This window comes from Canis lupus, chromosome 35, assembly GCF_048164855.1.
Source record: "Canis lupus baileyi chromosome 35, mCanLup2.hap1, whole genome shotgun sequence".
Taxonomy (NCBI): Eukaryota; Metazoa; Chordata; class Mammalia; order Carnivora; family Canidae; genus Canis; species Canis lupus.
This window is the reverse complement of record NC_132872.1, coordinates 15,433,984-15,458,940: the sequence shown is the minus strand read 5'-3', so window position 1 is coordinate 15,458,940 and position 24,957 is coordinate 15,433,984. Positions and strand designations below refer to the sequence as shown.

General features: G+C 31.8%; 1 protein-coding gene across 21 annotated transcripts in view; it reads left to right on the top strand.

Moving 5' to 3' along the window:
- The window catches only part of NECTIN3 (nectin cell adhesion molecule 3), a 301,843-nt gene that overhangs the window by 52,362 nt on the left and 224,524 nt on the right, over window positions 1–24,957 (top strand). For 10 of the 21 annotated variants that reach the window (XR_012024488.1, XR_012024486.1, XR_012024487.1 and 7 more), the window contains exons 5-7: window positions 2,208–2,359; window positions 19,892–20,030; window positions 22,195–22,279. Coding sequence is in view for 17 of the 21 variants with exons in the window: in XM_072812400.1 (XP_072668501.1) it covers window positions 2,208–2,359; window positions 19,892–20,030; window positions 22,195–22,279 (376 nt within the window). In the remaining 4 variants the exon portion in view is untranslated. Of the gene's footprint in view, window positions 1–2,207; window positions 2,360–8,560; window positions 12,472–19,891; window positions 20,032–22,194; window positions 22,280–24,622; window positions 24,649–24,957 lie in introns of those variants that run through there. The other 11 variants (XM_072812403.1, XM_072812406.1, XM_072812405.1 and 8 more) reach the window with 4 other exon arrangements.

Sequence of the window (24,957 nt, the reverse complement as noted above, 5' to 3'; positions counted from 1 at the left end):
CGCTGTTAACATTTTGAGCTGGATAAATCTTTGTTGTGGGAAGCAATCCTGTGAATTGCAGGATGTTTAACAGCCTCCTTGGCCTCATACCCACCTCCCCATTGTGAAAATCAAAAATGTCTCCAGACTTGTCAGTTGTCCCCTGGAGACAAAATCATTCTTGATTGAGAAACAGTGACTTAAAGCGTATATTGTTTTTTCCATTGGTTTTTCTGTCTTCTAAAAGTTTGTTGAAACGTCTTGTCTGATGAATTCTGCGTCCTGTTCTCTTGATCCTTGTGCCTTTTTAATAGCTTTTAATTCCTTTACTCTTGTTTTATTTGAGATATTGTGGGAACAAGGAAACAGTATATTAGGTCAATCTGTTGACCTAATTTTAAAGTTTATAAAGTAGAGAAAGTTTTTTTCATTTACATTTTCTGAAAAGTGGAAAGAAGTCATTGGTTATGTGTGGTAGATTATTTCTAAAAGTCATACAATTCTGAGTTCCCTTCCTTGTATTTGTACTTGGAGATGCCTTTTTGAGTAAGACATCTAATCTCTCTAATTCTTTGTTTCTTCACTGATAATAGTACATCATAGAGTTGTGAGGGTAGAGACAATGAATATAAACAAGGTTAACATATGTAAAATAGTATAGAAGTGCTTTGCATGTCATTTGGTGTGAGTTTAATGTGATGGATTTTTCTGACCATGGCTTATTTGAATAAGCAACTTTAAGGGATTATAAGCCATTTTTATATTTCTCACAATTAAAGAAAATAGAATTTGGGCATCAAGGTGCAGAGAGATAATTGGTATTTCTATATACTCTGTATTTACTCTCATCCTCCTAGAAGTTCACCTTTTGAAAGCTGATGCTTGTACGAATGTTCTTTTCAGAGTTCTTGTAGAAGAAGGTTGAGTGTTTTTGTTTTTTTAAACCATGTAAGAATATTGCCTTTTTTCTCCAATGCTAAATTAAAGTTCCTGCACTGTAAAATATTTTATTGACTGTTCTTCTACCTACTACCATTGGATTTGCAGAACAAAATCATTCCTCATATTGTCCACTGTTGGTTCTGTTTCCTTCTACCTTCTTCTTATTTTTTGTTCTTATTCTCTTTGTAATTACTTGTCAGTCTTCTGTGTATTTAGATCATTTATAGCAGGGACCAAATCTTATTTACTTCTGTATTTCAGCAAACCAGCAGAGCAGAGTATGGTTAATATTAAGCTCCTAGTAATTAAATAATGGATGGCTGAGTGAATGAATAAATGAACCTTTTTAAAATCTGCTTAGCTCAAACCATAATATTTGAGTGGTTTACTTGACTTTTTGTCCTCTTAAAAAATAACTCATGGGCTTTAGAAATAAATTCAAAATAAATACATCTTGGTGTGCTTTTTGGTACCCTAAGGTTGCCAGTATGAAATATAACAGTATACTTAGTTCCATTGCAATGAATGGCTTTAGAATTGTCATAGGCTTTTATTCCTGTTGTGGTTTATAGTAATGTATACACTAGATAGGACCTCTTAGCCAAGTTAGTATAGACACCATTTTAAAAAAGTTATTATTGATGGCAAATGGTACCTTGGTTTTTACTGTCACAGATGCCCACCTTACAAATGAGATGATTTTATATGAAGACCCTTTTTTGATGCTTTAGAAACTAATCGTCTTTGAATGGGGCACAGTATAGATTTTCTCAGTGTGAATTGGTGCTCTTTAAGTATGCTGCAAAAGGTGCCAAGACATTATCATGTACTTAAATGAGATGGCTTTTCAGTAAGAAATTTATAGGTATATTATGAATTCACTGATGTACTGAGAATTATTTTTAATTCTTCTGAAACTGCATGTCTTCAGATAATATATTTTTCTAATTTTCCAGTTTTCTGAATGTAATTCTTTAAAATCACATAATTTTTTTCTTTCCTTGCCTTCCATTCTAATATGTTGGCCTACTTGGCACTTATGTCTGTTGGTATTTTGAAAGAATGGGTATTCTTTTTTTTGAAGGAATGGATATTCTTAATGGATTTTTCAGTTCATTTTTATTGAAGTGAAAATTTGTATCATATACTTCCATTTCACAGTGAATTTTACCTAAAAAATGCCAGTTCTTTCACTAACATCTTAAAAGTGTACATCTTGTGTAAATAGCTGTCAGTGAATAAAGTCTGAAGATATTTAAAATAATTTCATCCTTTTTAAAATCTAGGTTGGATGGACAGTGGCCTGATGGTTTATTGGCTTCAGACAATACTCTTCATTTTGTCTATCCATTGACTTTCAATTATTCTGGTGTTTATGTCTGTAAAGTTACCAATTCCCTTGGTCAAAGAAGTGATCAAAAGGTCATCTACATTTCAGGTAAGTTACTGTCTACTCCCAAAATGAGTTACTGAAATTATTCCACTAATTGTAATCATAACAACACTGTATTCTCGCCAGTGATTTGTATTTGCTAACGTACGGATTCATCAGTGTGAGTTTTTCCAAATAATCTAAAAGAGATGTGATAAAGTAACCCTACCCAAGATACATATGTAAATTGGCACTACTTAAATGTCAAATGTCTATGCAGCAAGCTTATATACATTTTAAGACCTTTGCATATAGTTAATATTTCAGTTCCATAGTATTAAGTATTCCTTTCATAGATTGTATGTACTTTTCTAGGCTCTTTGATTTTTATACTGAGAACAAATATTTGAGTTTGTGTGTTATTTTGGTGGCTACTGTGAACACAGGTGTCTCATAAAATGGGCTATTGACTTTGATGACCTGACTTATTAAATAACATAGTTTGTTACTTAGTATGGAACTATATCATATTGGGTTACTGACAGTGAAGTAGGAGTGCTACTGAAAATGTTGTAATGAAATAAAATTTAAGATGTTTCTTATTGTCAGTCCTTAAGCCACTAAGAGCTTAGATTTTTCACATTCCGTTGGTTTTGCTCTGAATGTTTTTATTAATTTGATTGAGTATATAAGTTCGGGTACTCACAAAATAAAGTTAGAGCTAAAAATACATTTTTTTTCATGGGTATGGCTATAAGTTATCAGTATAATGCTCATTTATAAAAATTATATAAAAATATTGTGAGCACCTAGTTAGTGACTGCAAGAATATAGAAATCCTCATGTCTAAACAATGGAAAATTAAAGGAAAAAGGAAGAGAACCTTGAGAAAAGCAGGTTTGTATGGCAATTATGTAATTTTGAAAACTGAATAGTTAGATTTTTAGAGAAATTTTAAGCTTGCTTTAATGTTCTATTCTCTGTCTTTGTATGATCAATCTAAAAACAGTCCCCCATATTATATTCTCATGGCATTTCCCACAATTTGTAGTTATATACTTGCTTGTGTACATATTATCTATCCATCCTCATATTTAATCAATTTGTATTTGCTTCATTTACCACTGAATACTCAGCACTTAGTGCCTGGCATATGACAGGGGTGATGCAAATATATTTTTGCATGCATCTCACAAGAAGCTTAGAGCTGTGTACAGCCCTAGCTAGCCCTTTATGCCGGTAGCAGTGCTTTGGTAGAAATCAGAATGAGATTAAATATTAGTTTGTTTGTCTTCCTTCTTCCTTTAAAGATTTTTCTCTCTTTCTTTTTAAGGATCTTAAAGCCACAGGAAATGCATATTTAAAATGTGGTTACCTAAGGACTACTTACTGTGTTTCTATGAAACAAAATTTGGTGTGGGATATTACTTGTAAATCTCAGGCTCAGTTTGTTATTATGTAGTCATTTAAATATTGAGGCTCAATTTGGACATTTTTATACATACTGATTCTGTTGATGATACCCTAAATTTATTATATCTTTTGGCATTTTGGATCCATTTCCCAGTATTTTCGATGTATGTGTCCAACTGCCTATTAAAATCACTAACTCTTTGTAGAAGTATAAATAGGCATTTATAGCTTAACATTCAAAACTGAGGTCCTGATCTTTCTTCTGCTACTTGCCACCAAACCTCTTCCTCCATCAGTTTCCCTCCTTTCTGCCATTGGCAACTCCATCCTTAGTTTTGCTCAGGGTTTCATCCTTGATGCTTAGTCTTGATTTCAGTTGTTCTCTCATACCCCATCCAGTCCATCATCAAATCCATGGCAGCTCCTCCATTATGATATATGTAGAACCTTTCTAGTTTTCCACCTCTGTTGTGAGTATTCTGACCCAAGCCATCAGCAACCCTTACTTCATTATTAATATAGCCATTTAATTTCTGTACTTTAATTTATCCTTAAAACAGCAGCCAGAATGATTATTATAAAAGGCATGTCATATCATGTCACTTCTTTCCTGCAAACCTTTCACAAATTTCTCATTTGACCCACAGTGAAAACCAGATCTTACAATGACTTAAAAGGATCTGTACATGCTCTGATCCTAGATTTTCTCTCTGACCTCATCTCTTATATCCCTTACGCACTTGGCCTTGTTCCTGGCCTCCTTGCTGTTCTTTGAACACAACAGGAACTTTGGTACCTTAAGAGTCTTTGACTTGCTTCTCCAGCTGGAAAGCTCTTCAGGTATCCTTATAGTTCTTTCCCCCACTTCCTTTAGGTGTTTGCTCAAGTATCACCTTCATGACTATAAATAAAATTGAAACCTCCTTTACCCCTTTACTCCTCCTCTGCCTTATTTTTCTCTATGGTATTTACTGCCACATAATATCTACATATTTTATTTATATGCTTTTCTGTTTTTACTTCTACTAGAAATAAGTCCTTTCATCTGTTTTACTCACTACTGTATTTCCACCATCTGCAGTAATGTTTGGCATGTGATAGGTGTTCAGTAAACTTTCCTTGCATGAATGAAAAAAATTTGTTTGAAAAGAAAACAAGAAAGAAAAATCCAGAATGTGCTTTTATATAGCTTTATTTTGTTTGACAAGGTAAATAACATAACACTGATGATAAACTTCACACATTTTTGGTCAACCTCTACTAAGTCCTAAAAGAGGGGAAATAAAATTTTAAGTAAATAAGAAAAATCAATTAGTTGCTGCTAAGTACTTTAGAAATCATTTTATGAGATGATTTTAAGTATTAGACTTTACCTTTCTATCCAGTCTTTAATATAGTACACTATGTTGAGCGTAGTTAACTCCTCTGAGAGCTTCTCGGAGAATATTAAATATCCTAGATATAATACTGCCTGTCCATAATGACTAGTAAATCCTAATAGGCTTTTATCAGAAAAAAGGCCATAATTCACACAGAGTAAACAATTAAGCTGTTGGCCTTTTTTATTAAAAGTTATATGTACCCTTTTTCCTCTAGAAAAAATTTTAATTCAGTATTAAAATTGATATTCAAAAATTTAGGAAATGATTTTTAAATTATTTCTAAAATGAATGTATCTCATGCCTGGAGACTAAAAGATCTCAGAACAAGTAGAGTTAGCAGCTCTGAGGGGAAATTGTAATTTTATTCTACCCTTTTTTCACATTGGTAAGTGTAAGATTTGGGGCAATAGGTGATTGATCCAAGATTGCAACATTCAACCTCAATTACTACTTGTGGAGTTACAGTGAATCTTTGTCCAATACTAAATGACTGCTGCAAATTGTGTTTTTCTGGTTGTTTTGGTATGTTTTTCCCTGATATTTGTAGAATATATTTTCTTAGAGAATAGAGAAATAAATTTTTGAGTCACATAACTTCCCCCATGCCTAAAACTCAAACAGTATCCTATGCAAATCTTGAATTTTGAATCCTATTGATTTTAGGAATTAGGTACACTATCTGGCATAAGAATCCAAATATAATCAGTATTCTTTAAAATTCATAGATTTTGTTTATTTAAACAACTCCTATAAGTCTAAGAGAAGAAAATCGATTTATTTTTTTAATATAGTAGTTATTAGGCTAAAATCTTTTATAGCTACAAAAGCCTTACTGAACTATTTGTTTTCCTGTTTGGCAGAACTCATTAATTTGGGGGGAAAAAATAAAACTTCTTCATTTGATTGTCGAGAACTCATAGTCTCGACTAGTGCATTACATTAATAAAATATTTGTTTATCACACATTCTGCAAATAATATCAGAAAATACTGTCTGAAGAAATAAGGAATGCTATGAGGAAGGATTTTAAATTATGATAAATAAGTAGCTATTAGTGATTACAAAATAATCTGTTTGATTTCTTACACAAATTCTAATTTTCAGTGTAATTATCTTGGAGCAGGGCAGGAATGAGAAAACATGAACAAATGTCTTGTGCGTTGTCATATGTCCATTGCTTAAAATACAAAATAATTAAATATTAACAGTAATCCCTCTTCAGTGGAATCAATGAGGCAATGATATCTTTATTTGGTTGAGGAGGGGTTGGCAGGTTAAAAAATTTCTAGAACCACTAACAAAAATTTTATTTTATTTTATTTTATTTTATTTTATTTTATTTTATTTTATTTATTATTATTTTTTATTTATTTCTTTTTTTTCACTGACAAAATTTTAAAGTAGGGTTTGTTTTTTGGTTTCTCTTTTTTTTCAGTTAGGGTCTTTGAAAGCTGTATTTTGTTATATCTGAGTTAATTAGTGGCCATGAATCTGTGTTTACATAAAGAACATTGCAAGTAGAAATAAGAAATACCAGTGAATCTTTTTTTTTTTTTTTAAGAGATACTTAGTAAAAAAATGAATTACATATCTTGGTGAGAGTTCAGGTACATGCACTATTCTGAGAAAAACATCATTTCATTAAGAACTATCAAAAGTTTAAAAATCTTAACATGCACAAAAATGTGTGAATTACAAATAATTAGGTGATTTGTGCTTCTGTTTAAACATGTTGATACCAATTTATTGTAATTTTTTTTTCTTTGGAAATCATTGTAAAGATGACATTTAGTATTTGAAAACTTGACTTATCCATTTTCCTACCACCTCAGAAAATACATGAATTGTCTTACAGATGATTAAATTTCCATTTATTTCTTTAATATCCTGGTTCTCTGGAGTTGCATTATATGATAGGCTTTACTACTTTTATACTAGAAATGATCCTACAGTTCCACAATTTTTTTTTAAGATTGAATTTATTCAACCAGTGAATAATATGTTCTTACAAATTAAAACTCTTCCTTGATACACTTACATATAATATGATAACTAATATTCACTTCAAAGTACTTGGCAGGATTGCCTGTTATATTGGTTTAAACTCATAGGAAATTAGTTATGCTGTACTTGTTAATTTTATATTGTACTTGCTAAATTTTTACCACATTCTGTACATATGGCATTCCGTGATGAAACCTGTTTCAGTAAGTATTTTTCTTTAGCTTGTAATTTTAGAATAACTTACCCCATGTAGATTTAGTATTTTTCTAACAATCATTTTTTAAAATCTCTCAGTACCACTCATTTAAAAATTAATTATAGGAGATTACCATTTGAGTCATTTATTTTTATCAAAGAAGAAATTCAAGGTTTTTTAACTCATCCTTTCTTCAAACTCTAGAGTTTTGTGTAACATGACCTACAAGTACCACTTAATTGAGAATTAACCGATCTTTAATTTTTACTATTTATGTTTAGTTGCTTTTTAATATTAATGGCTATTTACTCTGTAATCTAATGGCAATACACAGGATCATTTGCATCTAATATTTAAGTATTATTAGAATGTTCTCTCTAAAATATTAGCTACTCTTTGAGACTCCATACTAAAGCAATGTGACACTAAATTTTGCAGACACGGTTGAAATTCTTCAATTACTTAAATGTTTGGATATCTTACCCATGGGATATAGACATGGTGATGGCATTTTATAACACTTGATAACATGTTTTTACTTTGTCCTTGTCTGTTAGTCTCATTTGATAATATAGCCCATTTGGCTAACACAGTTTAAACATGCTTTTTATTTTTAAATTACTAAATAATGGTATGTACTATATATGTCCTTCCTAAAAATTGAAGAGTTCTCTTTACTTAAGGAAAATATTTTTGAGAGAATTATTAAACCAACAGCTATACTATGGCCACTTAACAAGAATCTATAGTTTTTCATTCTTTTAAAGATAAGTTCCAATCTTATAAAAGTAAAACGATATTAGGTAAAGATCGATATTAAGAAAACATTTTAATTTTTTAAATTCTTTCATTTTATTTCTTTGTTCTTCTGGCTAAGAAAGTGTACATTTGGATTGCTTAATGTTTTTGTATGAGAATTCTTAAGCCAGCTGTATACAGGACACTTAAGTAATGCTCTTCAAAAAAAAAAGAAAGAAAGAAAAGTATTCCTTGGAGTACAATACCATGCTTAAACTTGGAATAGAATAATTTAGGATTTACACCATAGGTAATTTCATTTCTTTTACTTCATTGGTAACTGACTAAATGTCAGTTTTGTTATTTTTAAGAAATATAGAAGTACCACTATATTCTGATCCTAAGAATGAAAAACTATTGTTACTATGAATATATATTCATTAACTGTGCTGTCTTTTCAACTTGCTGCCAGATCAGCCTGCATTGACATTCTTTGCCTTTCTGTGTCTTGTCTATCTTTACTGTTTCCATTAGATCCTCCTACTACTACCACCCTTCAACCTACAATTCAGTGGCATCCCTCAACTGCTGACATCGAGGATCTAGCAACAGAACCAAAAAAATTGCCCTTCCCATTGTCAACTTTGGCAACAATTAAGGATGACACAATTGGCACAATCATTGCTAGTGTAGTGGGTGGGGCTCTCTTCATAGTACTTGTAAGTGTTTTGGCTGGAATATTCTGCTATAGGAGAAGACGGACGTTTCGTGGAGACTACTTTGCCAAGAACTACATTCCACCGTCAGATATGCAAAAAGAATCACAAATAGATGTTCTTCAACAAGATGAGCTTGATTCTTACCCAGACAGTGTGAAAAAAGAAAACAAAAATCCAGTGAACAATCTAATACGGAAAGACTATTTAGAAGAGCCTGAAAAAACGCAGTGGAACAATGTAGAAAATCTCAGTAGGTTTGAAAGACCAATGGATTATTATGAAGATCTAAAAATGGGAATGAAATTCGTCAGCGATGAACATTATGACGACAATGAAGATGACTTAGTTTCACACGTAGATGGTTCGGTAATTTCCAGGAGGGAGTGGTATGTTTAGCAACCACTAAATGTGACTTACCTATGTACAATGTTTCATTCATACTAGTTGATCATTTTCAGATTGTTCATACTTTTTCTTGAGGAAGAATAAGCTTTTTCAACTTGATTTTCAAGCTTACTTTTTATATTCTAATTTGACAAATGAAAATGTAAAATCTGGGTTCAATGTATCTGAGCTGCTTTACAATTTTTTTTTCAATGCTGTACTACTGTCTCAAGATTTAAATTTTAATGCAGAGTACTTTATTGGTCTGAGGCACACAGGTAAGAAGAAATGTCAACATTAAATGTATGACTTTTTTGGTACAAAAATTAAAAAGAAAAAAAAAAGGAAACTACCTTGGCATTGTGTATTAAATGTTTACCTAAGACTATAATCTCAAGTATAATGTTTGTTAAACATATACCTCTCAAAATTTATCACCACTAAATGATGCTACATCAAAATTGACTATAAAACTAATTCAAGAAATGTTTATATATATTTTTAGTATACGAAAAAATATTCAGCCTGATGAAACACCTTTCCTTTTCAAACATTATTTTCTAAGTTTCTATACAAATGGAATCTTTACCTCTGCATTTTAATGAGCCTTGCCATAATTACTGTAGAGTGGCTTTTCAAAGATATTTTGTTGCACTAAAACTGTGGTAGTAAACTCAGTGAACATGATGTGTGGAAGAGCATAATTAGCTGGTCAGTATTTTTGTCCAGAATACGTACAAGAGTTATAATAAAAACATGCCTTTTAAACATAATTAACATTTTTTTTTTCATCTCTGGAGGACAATTCTTAAATGTTGTATGAACATAGATTTTGATATATTAAGTGGCATAGTTTTGTTTGAATGCTTTATGTCCTAAATATAAGAATAATAATGAAAAGATGGTACGCAGTTAAATATAGTTCAGAGAGGGCATTTCAATATATGGTACAATGTGGGTAAACTAGCATTGGAGTACCAGTTTTCAGAAATGAGACATGTCAGCCAAGAATTTATACAAAGAATTTTCTCGCCCATCTTGTTTTAGTCATCTGAGACGTTCAGACAGGTAAATATGCAGAAAATTAGGATAAACTTGTAAATTTGGGGTTTAATGAGAAAAATTTGAATTATAGAACCAGTCATTAACACTTACTGATGGATATGGCAAACCATCCCCCTTTTCTTCCTAAATGTATGTATTTGTTTCAAGATTTTTGTTTTTCCAATTAAAACTGGAAACATCATAAGGTTTTTTGTTTTGTTTTTGTTTATTGCATAATTCATTAAGTATATTCTTTCCAAAAATCATGTATCTTTTGAAAAAGAAATGTTATCTAAATCTTCAAATGTGGATCATCTTCTTTGTGAGGTAATTAAATTGCTTCTACGGTGGAGTCCTGTAAAATTGTAATAATGACAACTACTTTGAAGCCCAAAGAATATGTTTTTTCTGTTGATGATTCATTTGAAAAAGGACTGTGTAGAATTGCCTTAGGTGTTTTGCCAGGGAATTGAAGTGGAAGTTAGTAGGAAAATCATAAATAAATTATTTTGTTAATAAAAAGGCAAAGTAGGTACTTTTTTTTTTTAAATCCCCCAACCACCCCACTCCTGATGATTCTCCTCAAATCTAAAGGAATGTTTTATAAGGCAAAGTTCTAACATGTTCATAGAATTTTGCAAGTAGTCAAGGCCTTATTCTAAATGATTATAACATAATTTCCTTTCTTTGAACTAGCAGTATTTTGTGGAAGTTAGAAACCTATTTTATTTCTCTTCCCAAACAGTCACACACTTAATCTAAAACTATAATATCAGCTAAGGATACAGGTAAGCTCACTCATATATTAAAAATATCTGGTTTTAATATAATTAACCACTGATGTACAAATACTAGGAAAACTTTATTGGTAATACCCTGTGATTGAAGTGGACTTTATGTTTTAATTTAAATACTAGCACTGAGATGGCCACAAGAAAAATGGATCTAAAATTCTTGCCATGGAAGATGTGAATTGTGGCTTTTTTGTTCACAATTTCATCTGTAGAACAATGGTTTAAAATGCCATATGAATCTAAGCAGAATAATCACTGTATAAATCTCAACTTGAGTGCAATCTGAAAGAAATTAGCAATGTATTTTAAGAACTGCATTTTAAAAATATAAATACTTAGCGATTAAGATCTTCCTTTAATATTGTGGCCATTATGTGTTTAGGGTGGACATTTTTGTTTGTTTTGTTTTTTTACGGGAGAGGGTGACATGGAAAACTGCAAGTGAGTGTTTGATACATTCTGTATCCTTAAACTAAATCATTTGGCAAACGAAAAGATTAAAAAAATCATAAAAACTGATACTAGTTAAGACTTTCTGAAGCATTGCACTGCTGTTTATTAGAACTTTGTTTACTGTACATAGAGACTTATTTGTGAACATGTCATTAAACATTTTTGTTAAATTAATTTTTTAGTATCAGTGGTATTTACAGCTAATTGATAGTTCGATATGAAAATCCTTTTCTTTTTCTGGAAAAGATGGAAGAATGTTTTACTTTATTTTGGCCATTTTTATTTTTGTTTCTTTATTCTTTGAACTGGCTTCTCATTTTTGTTTTCGCTTTAGGGTTTTCTTTCACACTGGTTAAAATATTCAGTAATGCAGGGATGATGAATGCAATTTTTTTTGCCATTTTTATTAAAATACATTAAAACTTTAATAGGCTAGGGGTTAACTTTAAAAGTGACATTTGAGGACTACATTATAGTTGAAATATTTAGTATTTTACCATGTGCCTAAAAGGTTTCTATTTGATAAGTCTAAGATTAAAGAAACCATTAAGGTTTTTCAGTAGTAAGTATTGCTTCTGATAGCCATATATAGGAATGTTTTCTAAAGACAACCCTAGCTAAATGTGTAGCAGAAGGGCTTGTAGGAAGTACAATATGAGTGCAAGAATTGAGATAAATATAACAATTTATATGTGAAAACATTTTATTTGAGTTTGATTTTGTTTTTGGTAAATACTAAAGGTATATGAACAAGAAGTTGTGAATGTATGGAAATAATCAGTGTAAAATATAAGAAGGAAGAAATGGTACCCATATTTTTAATTCTAATGGAACGATTTATAGATTTAATTGTTTTTTCTATTCACTTGTTAATTGGAAATGTATCATTCATAAGAAACTCCTTTCTCAAATTTTTGGTGTATTGAGTTTGCATTTAATTTCAATTTGTACCAGTGGTTTTTACTTTTTTTTTTTTCCACCAAATTATTTATCAGGTGGTAGCCCTAATAGCCATGCAACAAATCTTTAAATAAAAGTTTTTAAAAAAATTCTTTAGAGGCATATTTCTATACCAAGCCTGTATCTCTGTATTACCTTCTTTGTCCTCGTTATGTTATTTGCTGGAGTGTGTGTGTGTGTGTGTGTGTGTGTTGTATGTATAATCTAGTTTCTTATATTTTAAGTAATGAAGTTTCTGTGGGAATTTGAAATCTATTTTATTTCTCTACCTAAACAAGACTATATCAGGCTAAGGATACAGTCAAATAAAGTTTGAGGATAGCATCTAAGTTGGTAGGTTAGCCATTACAGAATTTGCTCTCCATAGTCATGAATTACCTGTTTCTCTAGTCTTAGCAGTTAAACCAAATTTCGAATATTTTTGCTGTGAGTGTGTGATGTAAGTTAAATTATGTATATATATTGGCTTTCCATTTGGATGAACACATTTCACAAGATATTTTGTAAGTTGACATTTAGTGTTTTTCACTTATAAACATTGTATTTGTAATGGCTTTCATTATAAATGCCATTGCTTCTAATTGTAACCATCTCCCTGTTTTCTATCTCTGCTGCTTAAAATTATACTAGTTTTCCTAAACTTTAAATTATTTTAAAGCAAGCAGTGGGTTCTTTTGTTTGTTTTTGTTTTAAAATAGCATACATTTTGACTGGATTAAACTTGGTTTTCCTTTTGTTATATCAATGAATATTCAGGCATGAAGTAATCTCTGGAATAGTATACACAGCATGACAACTTTTCTATATTCTAAAAAATGCTTTCTGTTTAATATTTGTTTTCTTCTATTCAGTAAGCTGCAAGGTTTTTTTCTTTTTGTTTTGTTTGTTACCTACCTACTTTGGGTTGAGTAGTGATAGATTTGCTTACAAAAGCTTTTGCTGTATATATCCTTAGGGGTTATCTTCTTGAACCCTGATGATAGTTATTTTATCAAGTTCATTTCAATTTATGAGGATAAAACGATTCCATTTTGGGTTGTCCTAGTTCATTTATATTTTCTGCTGCTATTCTGGCTGGGTGTTATGGGTGAAGCAGAGTGAAAGTGAATTTAGTAGGATAACTTGAAAATCTAATCTTCAAAACTTGAAAGAATAATTCGAGGCCTCATTTCCTTATTTCATATATAATATTTCCTTATTTCATATATAATATTTCTGTAGAGACATATCTAATATCACAGTCTCAGTTTTGAGAATTATCTCAGGAAACACCTATTTTTTTGAAGGGATAGTTTGAGCTAAAAGCCCGAGGTAACTAGATCTAGAAAACTGGCCCCCCTTTAAAAAAAATTTATTATGGGTAATTAATACAAAAGTAGTATAGAATAATGACATGAACATTTGTGTACCTGCTTCAGTTATTATCAACTCATGATCAGTCTTGTTCCATTAAATTCTTACCCACATAATCCTTCCTGCCATTAGTTCATCTGTAAATATATCAGCATGCAGCTCTAAAAGAGAAGGAACATTTAGGAAAAGTAACCACAGATTTATCATTACATGAAAAATCAATTCCTTAATATTACATGTCTAGTAAATATTCAAAGTTCTAATCACATTTTTGCAGTTTTAATTAGTATCTAAATGTGACCCATATATTGTGATCTCTTTTAAACTATATGTTCTCTGTGAGGCATTTCCCTACTCCTAATTTTTGCCTTGTATTTTATTTCTTGAGAAAATGGCTTCATGTGTGTCCTGCAGTTTCCCAGTTTGGATTGTGCTAGTTGTACCTCTGTATTTTCTGTAAATTGTCAGGTCTAAAACCTTCATAAGGTGAAGGCTTAATTTTGAGGGGCAAAATTACTTCTTAAGTGATGGTATCTTCTGTCAGAGGCACATAATACCTGTTTTTCCTTTGATAATAGCAGTCATTAGATGCTCAAAGCCTAGATCTAATCCAGAACCTACTTAATGTCTAGGTGTAGTAACTCTTTTTTTTTTTTTTTTTACCATGCCATGTGCTTTAATGTCTGAATAATCACATCCAGCTGCTTTTACCTGAACTTTCCTTTCCACCCTTTTCCATATTCAAGGTCCAGCTCAAACCATGTGATTAAATGTGCTTCATATGTTGTTTTTTTAATTTTGTTTTTATACTTTTGATTCAATGATTCAAAGGTTTGATTCCATGTTCAGTGTATTTTGATAATTTGGTTTTTATTTTGATCCTTGGTAACTAAAATGCTACCTTTCAAAAACAAGTAGATTCAAATGGAAGAAGTACATTGTTGGGAACCTTAACAGTTTTCATCCCAAATGCTGTTTTTAGAGCTAGTCTCCTGTTCAGAATGATTGGTTTTTCAATTTTTTTTTTTTAATGACAGTAACCCTACCCTCATGTTACCTACAGCTTCAGCACTATGGATTTAGTGTGAGGTGTATCATTAATAAGAGTGAATGTAAATCTTTATTTGGTCTCCTAATTTGTTTTAGTTTTTATGGCTCACTCATTACGTCTGATTATATGGCTGTGGTTTTACTTCACGATGGAACTGATCAAGTTTGTGTATTAAGAGTAAGATACTTGCATTGTCGTTTTGGGGGTTTTGTCATTATTTGTGCCTTCATTATTGATGTTCTCTTCATTCTACCAGTTCTTTGCAGGAATGACATTTACTAGGCATAAACGTTTACTAATCTATAACCTGGATTAGCACTGATACCCCCATTTGGTCTGTGTGTCAGATGTTCACCTGTCATCCAGGGACCCATGTCATGCCTCCTTTACATTCTTGACCTCTAGTTAAATCGAGGGTACTTATTAGTTCACTCAGCTGAGCTCTCACATATCCCAGTCGGCCACAATATGTTGACTGTGCTGAGAGGGAACAACGGAGTGTCTATTTGATTTCATTCTGGAACTGTCCTACTCCACACTGGCCACAGGACTTTTTGGGTGCCTTGTATAGCAAGTGAACTCCTGACATTTGGACTAAGTGGGGCTACCCATGCCAGTCTGTGTATTATTACTAGTACAACATTTATTTTGTGATTATCACTTATCCTTAAAAAAGGGATAGGATAAATGATCTCTACACTGGGAAAAAATATTTTTATGGATTCTCTATAAAGGACTAGATGTATCAAAAAGTTAAGCATTAAAAAGGGGCTATTGAAAAAGTGAGAAAATTGGTAATACAGTGATAGGTATTATAGGGAGCAAATAGAAATTGAGAAGGTAAGTTTGTAGATAATTTACATAACGTGTGAATCATGCAATGACTTCACTGAAGTTTTGGTGAAGGGAATGGAAAAAAATGAAACTTTCAATTAATTGTTAGTACTTAGTATTTGAATGTAAGTGTGAAAAGGGCCTGTAGATTTCTGTACTCGCTCATTTTAAGTGGTTTTAGCAAATTTCTGTATTTTACTATATAGAATAGTATCTTTTTCAAATCTTGTCACGTGAACTAGGTGAACACATGTTTGAATAGCTGTCATATATTTTTTATTCATATGTATCAGTAATAAAGACAAACTTAAATTCAGTTTAGTAGTTATATGTACATTTTTTTAAAGTAATGGAATTTCTGTGTATTGTTTCTTTTGGTGTGATGTGTTAACAGATTTTTGAATATGTTCCCCAAAGGCATATGCATGATATCTCTGGTGATGGTCAGTAAGCCTCTGTTATATTGGGGAATACTAATTTTTTGTGTTTGTAAAAGAGTTTCCAATATCTGTGGATTAATGCAGCTGTCATGATAATAGGAAGCTGTTCTTTTGAAATACACACATACAAATCTTTGACTATTTTAACATTTTTGTCTTGTTTTCTGCTGATCGTAAGCATATAGTTAAGATTTAGTAGGCTATCTTCTTGGGTGATGGTAATGTTGCTTCACGTCAGTCACTCAGTAAATTAACTGAATGTTTAAAAACGCCAAATTTTTATATTAGACATTTGCTTACTTTTTTTTGCTTTCGTGTAATATAGAGTCTGTGTAGATTATGTGGACAGAGATGTGGAGGAGGCAGCATTGGTACTAAATTCTCAATTTTCATTAAAATTATTTGACTTGAATGCAAGAAATTTTAGCTCTTCCTTTGCAATTTAGAGTAGTGTTCATCATCTCTTAATACCCTTAAATGTATTCTGCATTTTTTTTTTGTGAGTTAGTAGAAGAATCAGAAAAGGAATTGTGAAGTATATCCCATATATGTATTTAACATAGTTTATCTATATAGTATATCTGGTTGGTAAATGGATTTATAACCTGGCTTTTCTTTCAGTTGCTCTTTTCGGCACTCATTAGACTGTTGCGATACTAAGAAGAGGTGTACAAAGAAAGGATAAATATGAGTGAAGGATGAATGGAACCAAGGGAAATAAATATGCCCACTTAAGTTAGAAGGCAGAGTTATGGTCTACATGCAGTCAACTAACTCTTAAGTTACAGAGTCCTAGAGCTAGGAATTATAAGGCTAATGGGACAAAAGTAGATAGTAGACCATAACTTAAATGTTTAAGAAATAGTGTCTATTTGGACTTGAGAATTACTTAAGGATATTAATAATATAGAGAGTTGGGAATTACTTTAGGATATGAAATCTGTGATTATGTTTTAGTACAAGCACTACCAAATTTAATATCTTTACCAAGATTAGCTGAAAGGTTTTCTTGGAGGTGTGAAGTTTGATGAATGTATAATGAATGAACTGTACATTGAAAATCTTATATTCAAAGAGTAACCTGAGTTTTTAAAAAATAATTTTGGAAGTATTACTGTAAATATGGTATTAACTTTGTCCTTATCATCAAGATAACCCTCAAATTTGAATTCAGTACACTTGGGCAAAAATGATAGGATTGCTTTTTATCCCTTAGCAAAATAAAGATTTCCTATAAAGGAATAGGAATATATTTAGAATAAGTAGTGTGGAATAAATAGCATTCTTGACACATTGGGATTTTTTTTTATTTGGTGCCACTGATGATGTGTATGGCCTTGGTCACAAAACCTCAGGCACCTAACCTTAATTGGATTCGATTGACCTATTGTTAAAGACAGAATACAAAGCTATAATTTATATGGTGGGAAAAGTGATAGTGTAGAGTAGAAATTATTCCTAGATCATTCCAGATCTTCAAACATTTACAAGAGCAGAGTAGTATTTGACTGGCTTGGATTTCAGACTTTTCCTCATGTAACATATTCAAATGGAGATAGTAAGGATTAGAGAAATGAGCAATAATAGGAAGATAAATGAGGCACGTGTAAGGAAATAAGGGGTAAGGTCCTGAATGACTAAGCTGATTATTGATTAAAATAATTGTGTGGGATCCCTGGGTGGCGCAGCGGTTTGGCGCCTGCCTTTGGCCCAGGGCGCGATCCTGGAGACCCGGGATCGAATCCCACATCAGGCTCCTGGTGCATGGAGCCTGCTTCTCCCTCTGCCTATGTCTCTGCCTCTCTCTCTGTCTCTCTCTCTCTCTCTCTCTCTCTCTCTGTGACTATCATAAATAAAAAAATAAAATAAAATAAAATAAAATAAAATAAAATAAAATAAAATAAAATAATTGTGTATCTGGGGCCACCTGGGTGGCTCAGTTGGCTCAGGTCTTGATCTCAGGGTTGTGAGTTCAAGCACAACCTCGCATTGGGCTTGAACTCACACACACACACACACAAATTGTATATCTTACTATTTTTAGATTCTAATCAGTTTTTGAAAGGTTACTGTAGTGGGTTACTTAACATTGGCATAAGTTTCTTAGTCTAGAATGAGACTAATAAAATGACTCATTATTTAACAAACCGAGGGCTGTTAGTTTGCTAAGGAATTTTATAATTTACTTAATTATAACCTTGTTTTTTAGCAAACACCTTGTGACTGACATTCTAATAGAAACAAAATTAGAAAGTACTTCTAAATATGTATTTATATGAAAATACTATGATGGTAAGTTGGCGAAACATACTTCAAAACTGATAGTGCTTTAATTCTCTTTAAATATGCCATGTCTGGTTCCAGCAATGGTCATTGCAATTATTTAGAAGTTTATATGGAAAAAAAAAGTTTATATGAATGTCCACTCAAATAAAAGCTAAGAGTTCTTCATTTCCAAGTACCAGACCAAAAGGAGATTCTAAGTTGAATACTGCAAAAAACCCATTTTCTCCCAGTAAGGGCATAAAGGTGGTGGCTTCTAGTCTGTCCCAGCTAACTTTATTTCATTCTTTGTTCTCTATTACTACTTGATCGAATAACCTTGGGCAGAATATTTAACTTTAGAACTACAGTATTTTCATTTATACGATATTATCTTAAACATTTATTGGTTAAAAAGATAAAATTGTGTGTCTGTGTATATATATATTTTTTGAAGATTTTATTTATTCATGAGAGGCAGACGAGAGACAGAGACCTAGGCAGAGGGAGAAACCGGCTCCCTACAGGGAGCCTGATAAAGGACTCGATCCCAGGACCCTGAGATCATGCCCTGAGCCAAGGGCAGACACTCAACCACTGAGCCACCCAGGCATATATTGATGATAGTTACTCAAAAAGTTTAATGTTGCTGAAATTATCAAAATAATATTTACACATAATGATTGAATAATATTTACATTTAATATTGTCATATCCATAATACTTATATTTGAAAATACATAGTTATAATAGTTTTAGTATATTCCCTTATATGGGTGTTCATAAGATAGAGTGACTAAATTTTTCAGGACTGTATGAAATGATAATTGCTAAGTATGTTTTTAAAATCCTTAACAAAATTTATGGTGCAGGCTGGGAAAGATAAATAGCTGTTTAGAAATTATGTATGTTTATAGTGAAGGGATAGAGAAGATTTCCCATTTACTTTTGTAGGAGAGACACTACCTTTAGTGTACTTTGTATTAGATGTTCATGAATTGAGGGAAATAAATTATCTTCGACAAGTGCTGTTTTTATAATACCTCTTTGAAAACATTTACAGTGTCATTTTCGACTGTATTTATTAGGCTTGGGATTTTTTTTATGTCTTTGGTTTGCCCCATATTACAGGCTTTTGGTTTTTTTAATAAAACTTCTTTATGATTTTACTAGAATAAAAATGGTAAATGTATATATATTGTTGGTTAACTCAATAATGAAAAAAATTGTTTTATCTTTTAGAGTAAGAACTTGAAATAGTTTTCATCTTTTTTTCTGTTCTCCTCCAGACATTCTTTGCCCATAGAAAATAGATTTATTCATTGATATCTGACTGGGGATATTATTTTCATAATTTGAAAAAAAGCAAAGCTGAATTATGCTAAAGTGACATCTTGCAAGGAAAAAGGGTGTTAGCATAATCCTACAAAAAGAATCAAATTTGGGGTCTCCTAAGCATGCTATTGGGTAACATGTTTAATCAGTCCTTGATCATTTTTGAAATTAGGCTATGCAAACTCAAAAACTCTTTTTAAAATTGTTTGAAAATCCTAATTTTTGTTGCTTTACAGATGTCCCATTTAAGCAGACCTCTTCCATAGCTGTAGCTGGAGCTGTAATTGGAGCTGTCCTTGCTCTTTTCATCATTGCGGTCTTTGTGACTGTCCTGCTGACTCCTCGAAAAAAGAGACCATCCTATCTTGACAAAGTGTAGGTAACTTTTTTGCTTGTGTTCAACATTCTGTATGAGTCAGTCTTTGTATTTATCTTTACAGCTACTCCTAGGTAAGGTATCTGATGAATGAGAGTAAAGATACTGTTAGATCTTGTGAGATGACCATGGTTTCATCAGAATGTACTGTTCTGGTAAAAAGTGTAATGGGGCCATTGAAGACAAATATATTAAACACCTCTTCCACCTATGAATATATTAAGCATCTTTCCAAATAAAATGTAATGACACTTTATTTTGTCCTGCCTTCTGAATAAACATGCAGGTCTTTGATGAAGTGTGGTTGAAAGAGAGGTTTGAAGTATCTTAGAAGTTTAATTGTTTCTCTGGATTGTATATGCGAGTCCTAGGTATGGATAGATCTTAACTTTCAATTGCCAAGAATTATCAAACACATCGAGTTTTAAAGCTTTCCTTCCTTAAACAATTCTGGTTTTGATGAATTACAAAATGTGCAACTTTTTTATTTAAAGAGAAAGCAGTATTTAGGGTGTAGTCATTGAGCTAAAAATGCTAAAGCAGAAATTGCACTTTGCTGTAGAATCAAAAAACCAATGTCCCAATACACTTAATTCTATCAACAGCTTTGTTGCTTCATCTGTGAAATGTGAATAATGATTTTTCCTACTTACCTCCCATGGTTGTGATGAGTAGATGATAGATGAAACAAGATCACAAAGATGATATTGTTTGTGAAACTGTGACATTTTATACAAATGGCATTATTTCTTATACAGTTATTATTTTTGTATTAAGAGGCTCTCAGTGTGTTTCTTCTGTCTTCATAAATGCTGTGTGTATATCTCGGCCCCTCTAATCTGGCACAGTTATGGGATAGATCTTCTTGGATTAAAGACACCTGGGTGTTAGTCTCAGCTCTATCCTGATCAAAATAGTGGTATGATCCTGAACAGATCACATCACCTCCATGGGCCTTGGTTTTCTCACCCAAATGACCAATAGCACCTTGGAGCTATAAATTTGCTGTAATTTTAATTAGATTAAAGGAAATAATTACCTTTAAAGAACTGCAAAGTATCTTTGCAACACCTGTAACAATGATTCTTTAACATTTATAGTTAACAGTAATTTTTATAGATCTTTACTATTTCAAGAGTAACTAGCTTGTGGTTAACTTTATTTCCCAAGATCCCAAGTTATCTCAGGTTTTTCTATAATTTCAAAAACATAATTTACTAATAGGCTACGTAATTACATCCGTGTAACCATTTTATTTGTTGTTTGAATTCTGTTCATTTAAGATATTATTTCATGCCCACATTGAGGAGTTATTAAGCCACAGAGTTCGTAATTACTTTGGCCTTTAGAGATTTAAATTCTTTTTATTTTTTAATATAGGTAACATTTTTGTTTGATTAAGTCATCACAAGTATTGAAAATTAGTTATCTGTGAACTTCAAAAGTATGAGAAGATATAAAAAATTGTTTTCTAAAATGCAGAGAGCTTACAAGATATACTTAATTTTTATTGTAACAATAATGCTTAAATACATGAAAATGTAGGTTTTTAAAAATTGATTAGTTTTTTTTTTTTTCTAAAATAAATGTATTCCCTGAGGATGTAAGAGGCCCTTTGTTCATTTTAGGTGACAAGATTTATATGGTCTTTAGTTGAATAATCTTGATTTGCAAGATGGATATTCTAAGAGTAACCATGGGTTTTGAAAATGGGTTTTGAAATTCCATGAGTTTGCAAATACTTCCAAAATACAATGTAACTTTTTTCATTATCATTTTAAGATACAGTTTTTTAAAAATCACTTTTATGACACTTTGCCTTCCATTGCATGTGTTTGACTATCTTTAAAATGATGGTAGGCATAGTCAGGTGGATACTTAAGTAAATTGGTTATGTACTAGGTTACTTGCTTAATAATAATTTTCAGGAAATTCTTCCATTTGAGTAACTTCTTTAAATGAATCAATTAGATTGGTTTTAAATATTGGAACTTTAAAACCAGGCTTTTTTCCTCGTGTGTGATAGGGTAATGGAAATCTAAAAACTAAATTAAGCATGTATTAGTGTGAGGAAAATCTCCTCAAAACTTAAGAGAACCTTAATTGTCCCACCCCCTTTTTTTCTAAATGTTGCAGTCACATTTATTAACCTTTTTAATGCAGGATCGACCTTCCACCCACACATAAACCACCTCCCATGTATGAAGAACGATCCCCCCCCTTGCTTCAAAAAGACCTTCTATATCAGGTATGTGTTCATGATTACACTTAAAATAAAATGAAATAAAAAATTATAAGTAATGTATATTGAGTATTATCTAGTCACTGTTAAATGTTGCATAATAATACATAATCATTTCTTTGAAACCTTTAAACGACCAAACTTTCCCAAAAAGGTGGTAAGAAAAGATGTGATAGCTGGTGTAGATAGGACAAATCAACTCTGTCTTAACAGTAGAAATTTTTACTAGAAGCTTATGGCCAAAGACTTACTATTAATATAGATTTATTGACATATAGAATCATTGTAAAATATACATTTTTACATAAAATTAAAGAAAAATTGAATGTCTTTAGTAGGATATGAGAAAGAGCTTTTCCTCCTTGGAATATGTATTTTATTTTTTTGTTTCTTTTCAGTATACTCAAGGTCTAAATTTTAGCATTTCTTTATTTAGGAACAAAAAGTTTATATTCCAATTTAAAATGCTAGGTATAAATATTGGTCCCTATATTACATTTATGATAACTTTTAAATTTTCTTTTGATATCAGTTTATAATAATTCATGTGAAAGAAGTAAATGTTTCTATCTCATATTCTATACCTAGATTAATATGCTTTCCTTTGGAAAGTTGAAACCATTGGAATATTTGAATACTTTCATTCCTAGCGTTAGTAGTTTTGGTTTTGTTTTTTCCCTCTAACATCCATGTTACCTTTTGGGGCTCTAACCATATATTGTTTTTTTTTTTTTTTAATCTGTAGGAATATTCTATAATATTTTTCTCCCAAGATATGTTTTGTATCTTCAGCTCAAATAAGGCTAATTATTTGCCCACCAATGAATTTAATTTGGTGGAAAAACTCCAAGGGAATATATCTGTCAGGATGTTCTCAGCTTCTCTGTCTTGGTTGGCCATATAGTCAGTCTACTGCCTGAACCTGGGGCAGGAATGAACATTCTCTGGCGTCTGCACTCATTGCCAGGTGGCACCAGCTTTGTTGTCTTACATAAGTTTGGTGTCTTAGGGGTGAAGGCATGCCATCTTTTCAGACCCCTTATTTTCACAGAAAGAGTATAGTTTCATATTCCTTTTGGCAAGTGAATGAACTTGATCAGTAGTGTGAACTGTCAACAAAATATTTACCTAGAGCTATTGTTAACCCTGCAGAAAGAAACTTATCTTTCTACCTCCACAAAGCTAGCAATTAATCAGGATTTTTAGATTCAGTTTTGAGAATTTTCTTAGAATGTTGTAATTTTCTAGTATGACACTAACTGCATATAATTTCATTCTTGTTTGTAAAACTAATTGTGTAACTTATTTAATATCTTTAGATCATATATTTATAAAATCTTATAAACTGAGAAAAAATTACTTGGTTTAGATCATCATGTGTCCTTGGTTTTAGTTTAAAAAATATGATTGCAAAAAAAAATATGATTGCTATAAATGTATTTGCTATCAAACAAACACAAAAGGAAGATTTTTCTTGGATGATTTGAGTTGACAGAGCTAAAAACAACAATTCTTAGTATCTTTGGAGTTAGGGAAGGCTCCCTGGGTTTTGGAGGTAGGAGTTATGATGCATTTAATGCAATTACTCAGTTGTTGATTAGAATAATTTGTAGTAAATTGCATACCCAAAAGTATAAACCTGAGTGGATATGAAGAGCCATGTGGAAAAGTAATGGAAAGATGAAAAAAAATTGAGGGGAGAACACTGGCAATGAATAACAAACATTGGACCTTGGGAGTCAGAAACCATTTAGTAACATTGTGACTTTTTCTTCTTGAAATTAAGCAGGTGAAAATGTGATTCTTCTAGCTATAAACTGGTTTTAGAAAATATTGCTGAAAATTTATTTTCAGAAATTTCAGAATTTTTAGAAAATAGAATTTTTAGAAATTTCAGAATATTTAGAAAATATTGCTAGCTATTTGCTGTCATTTTGCTTAAGATAGTCAGAACTTGAGTTGGAGGTGAAATAATTCCTAATTCTATAAAGCTTTTAAGAATACGTTAGGCTAAGGGCGCCTGGGTGGCTCAGTCAGTTAAGTACCTGACTCTTGATTTGGGCTCAAGTTTGATCTCAGGATCGTGAGATCAAGTCCCCCTTCAGGCTCTGCCCTGGGCGTGGAGCCTGCTTAAGATTCTCTTTCTCCCTCACCTACCCCCTGGCCTCCCAGCTTACGTGCACATACTTGCTCATGCTATCTCCCTCAAAATAATAATAATAATAATAATAATAAGGCTAAAATCATTATCTATCTGTAAGATAATTTGTTATGATTCATAGATTATAATGTCATGTGTTAATTATATGGCTGTTTGTGTTTTAATTAATGTTGTGATGTTACCAACAGAACTGTCATGGTTACCAAGAAAATATGTAAGTATGTAATTACTATCTGATTAGTTTTGTGCAATGATAGCATGTTTTAATACTAAATGCCTTTGTAATGTTTCACTTCACTAGATAACTTGTCATCTTTAAAGTGATGTGGTAATTTCTGCCTGAAATCATTAGCCTTCAGCCCTCCTAAAATGAGAAGGTCACTAGGCCATGGTCCCAGGTGCCTCCAGTGGCTTTAAGGAAGAAGCATCCCACTAGTTCTACTCATCAGTGTTCTACCCTTGGGAAACCACAAGAACAAGCACCTCCTCACTCCCCACATTTGTCCACCTTGTGTGACTCTTG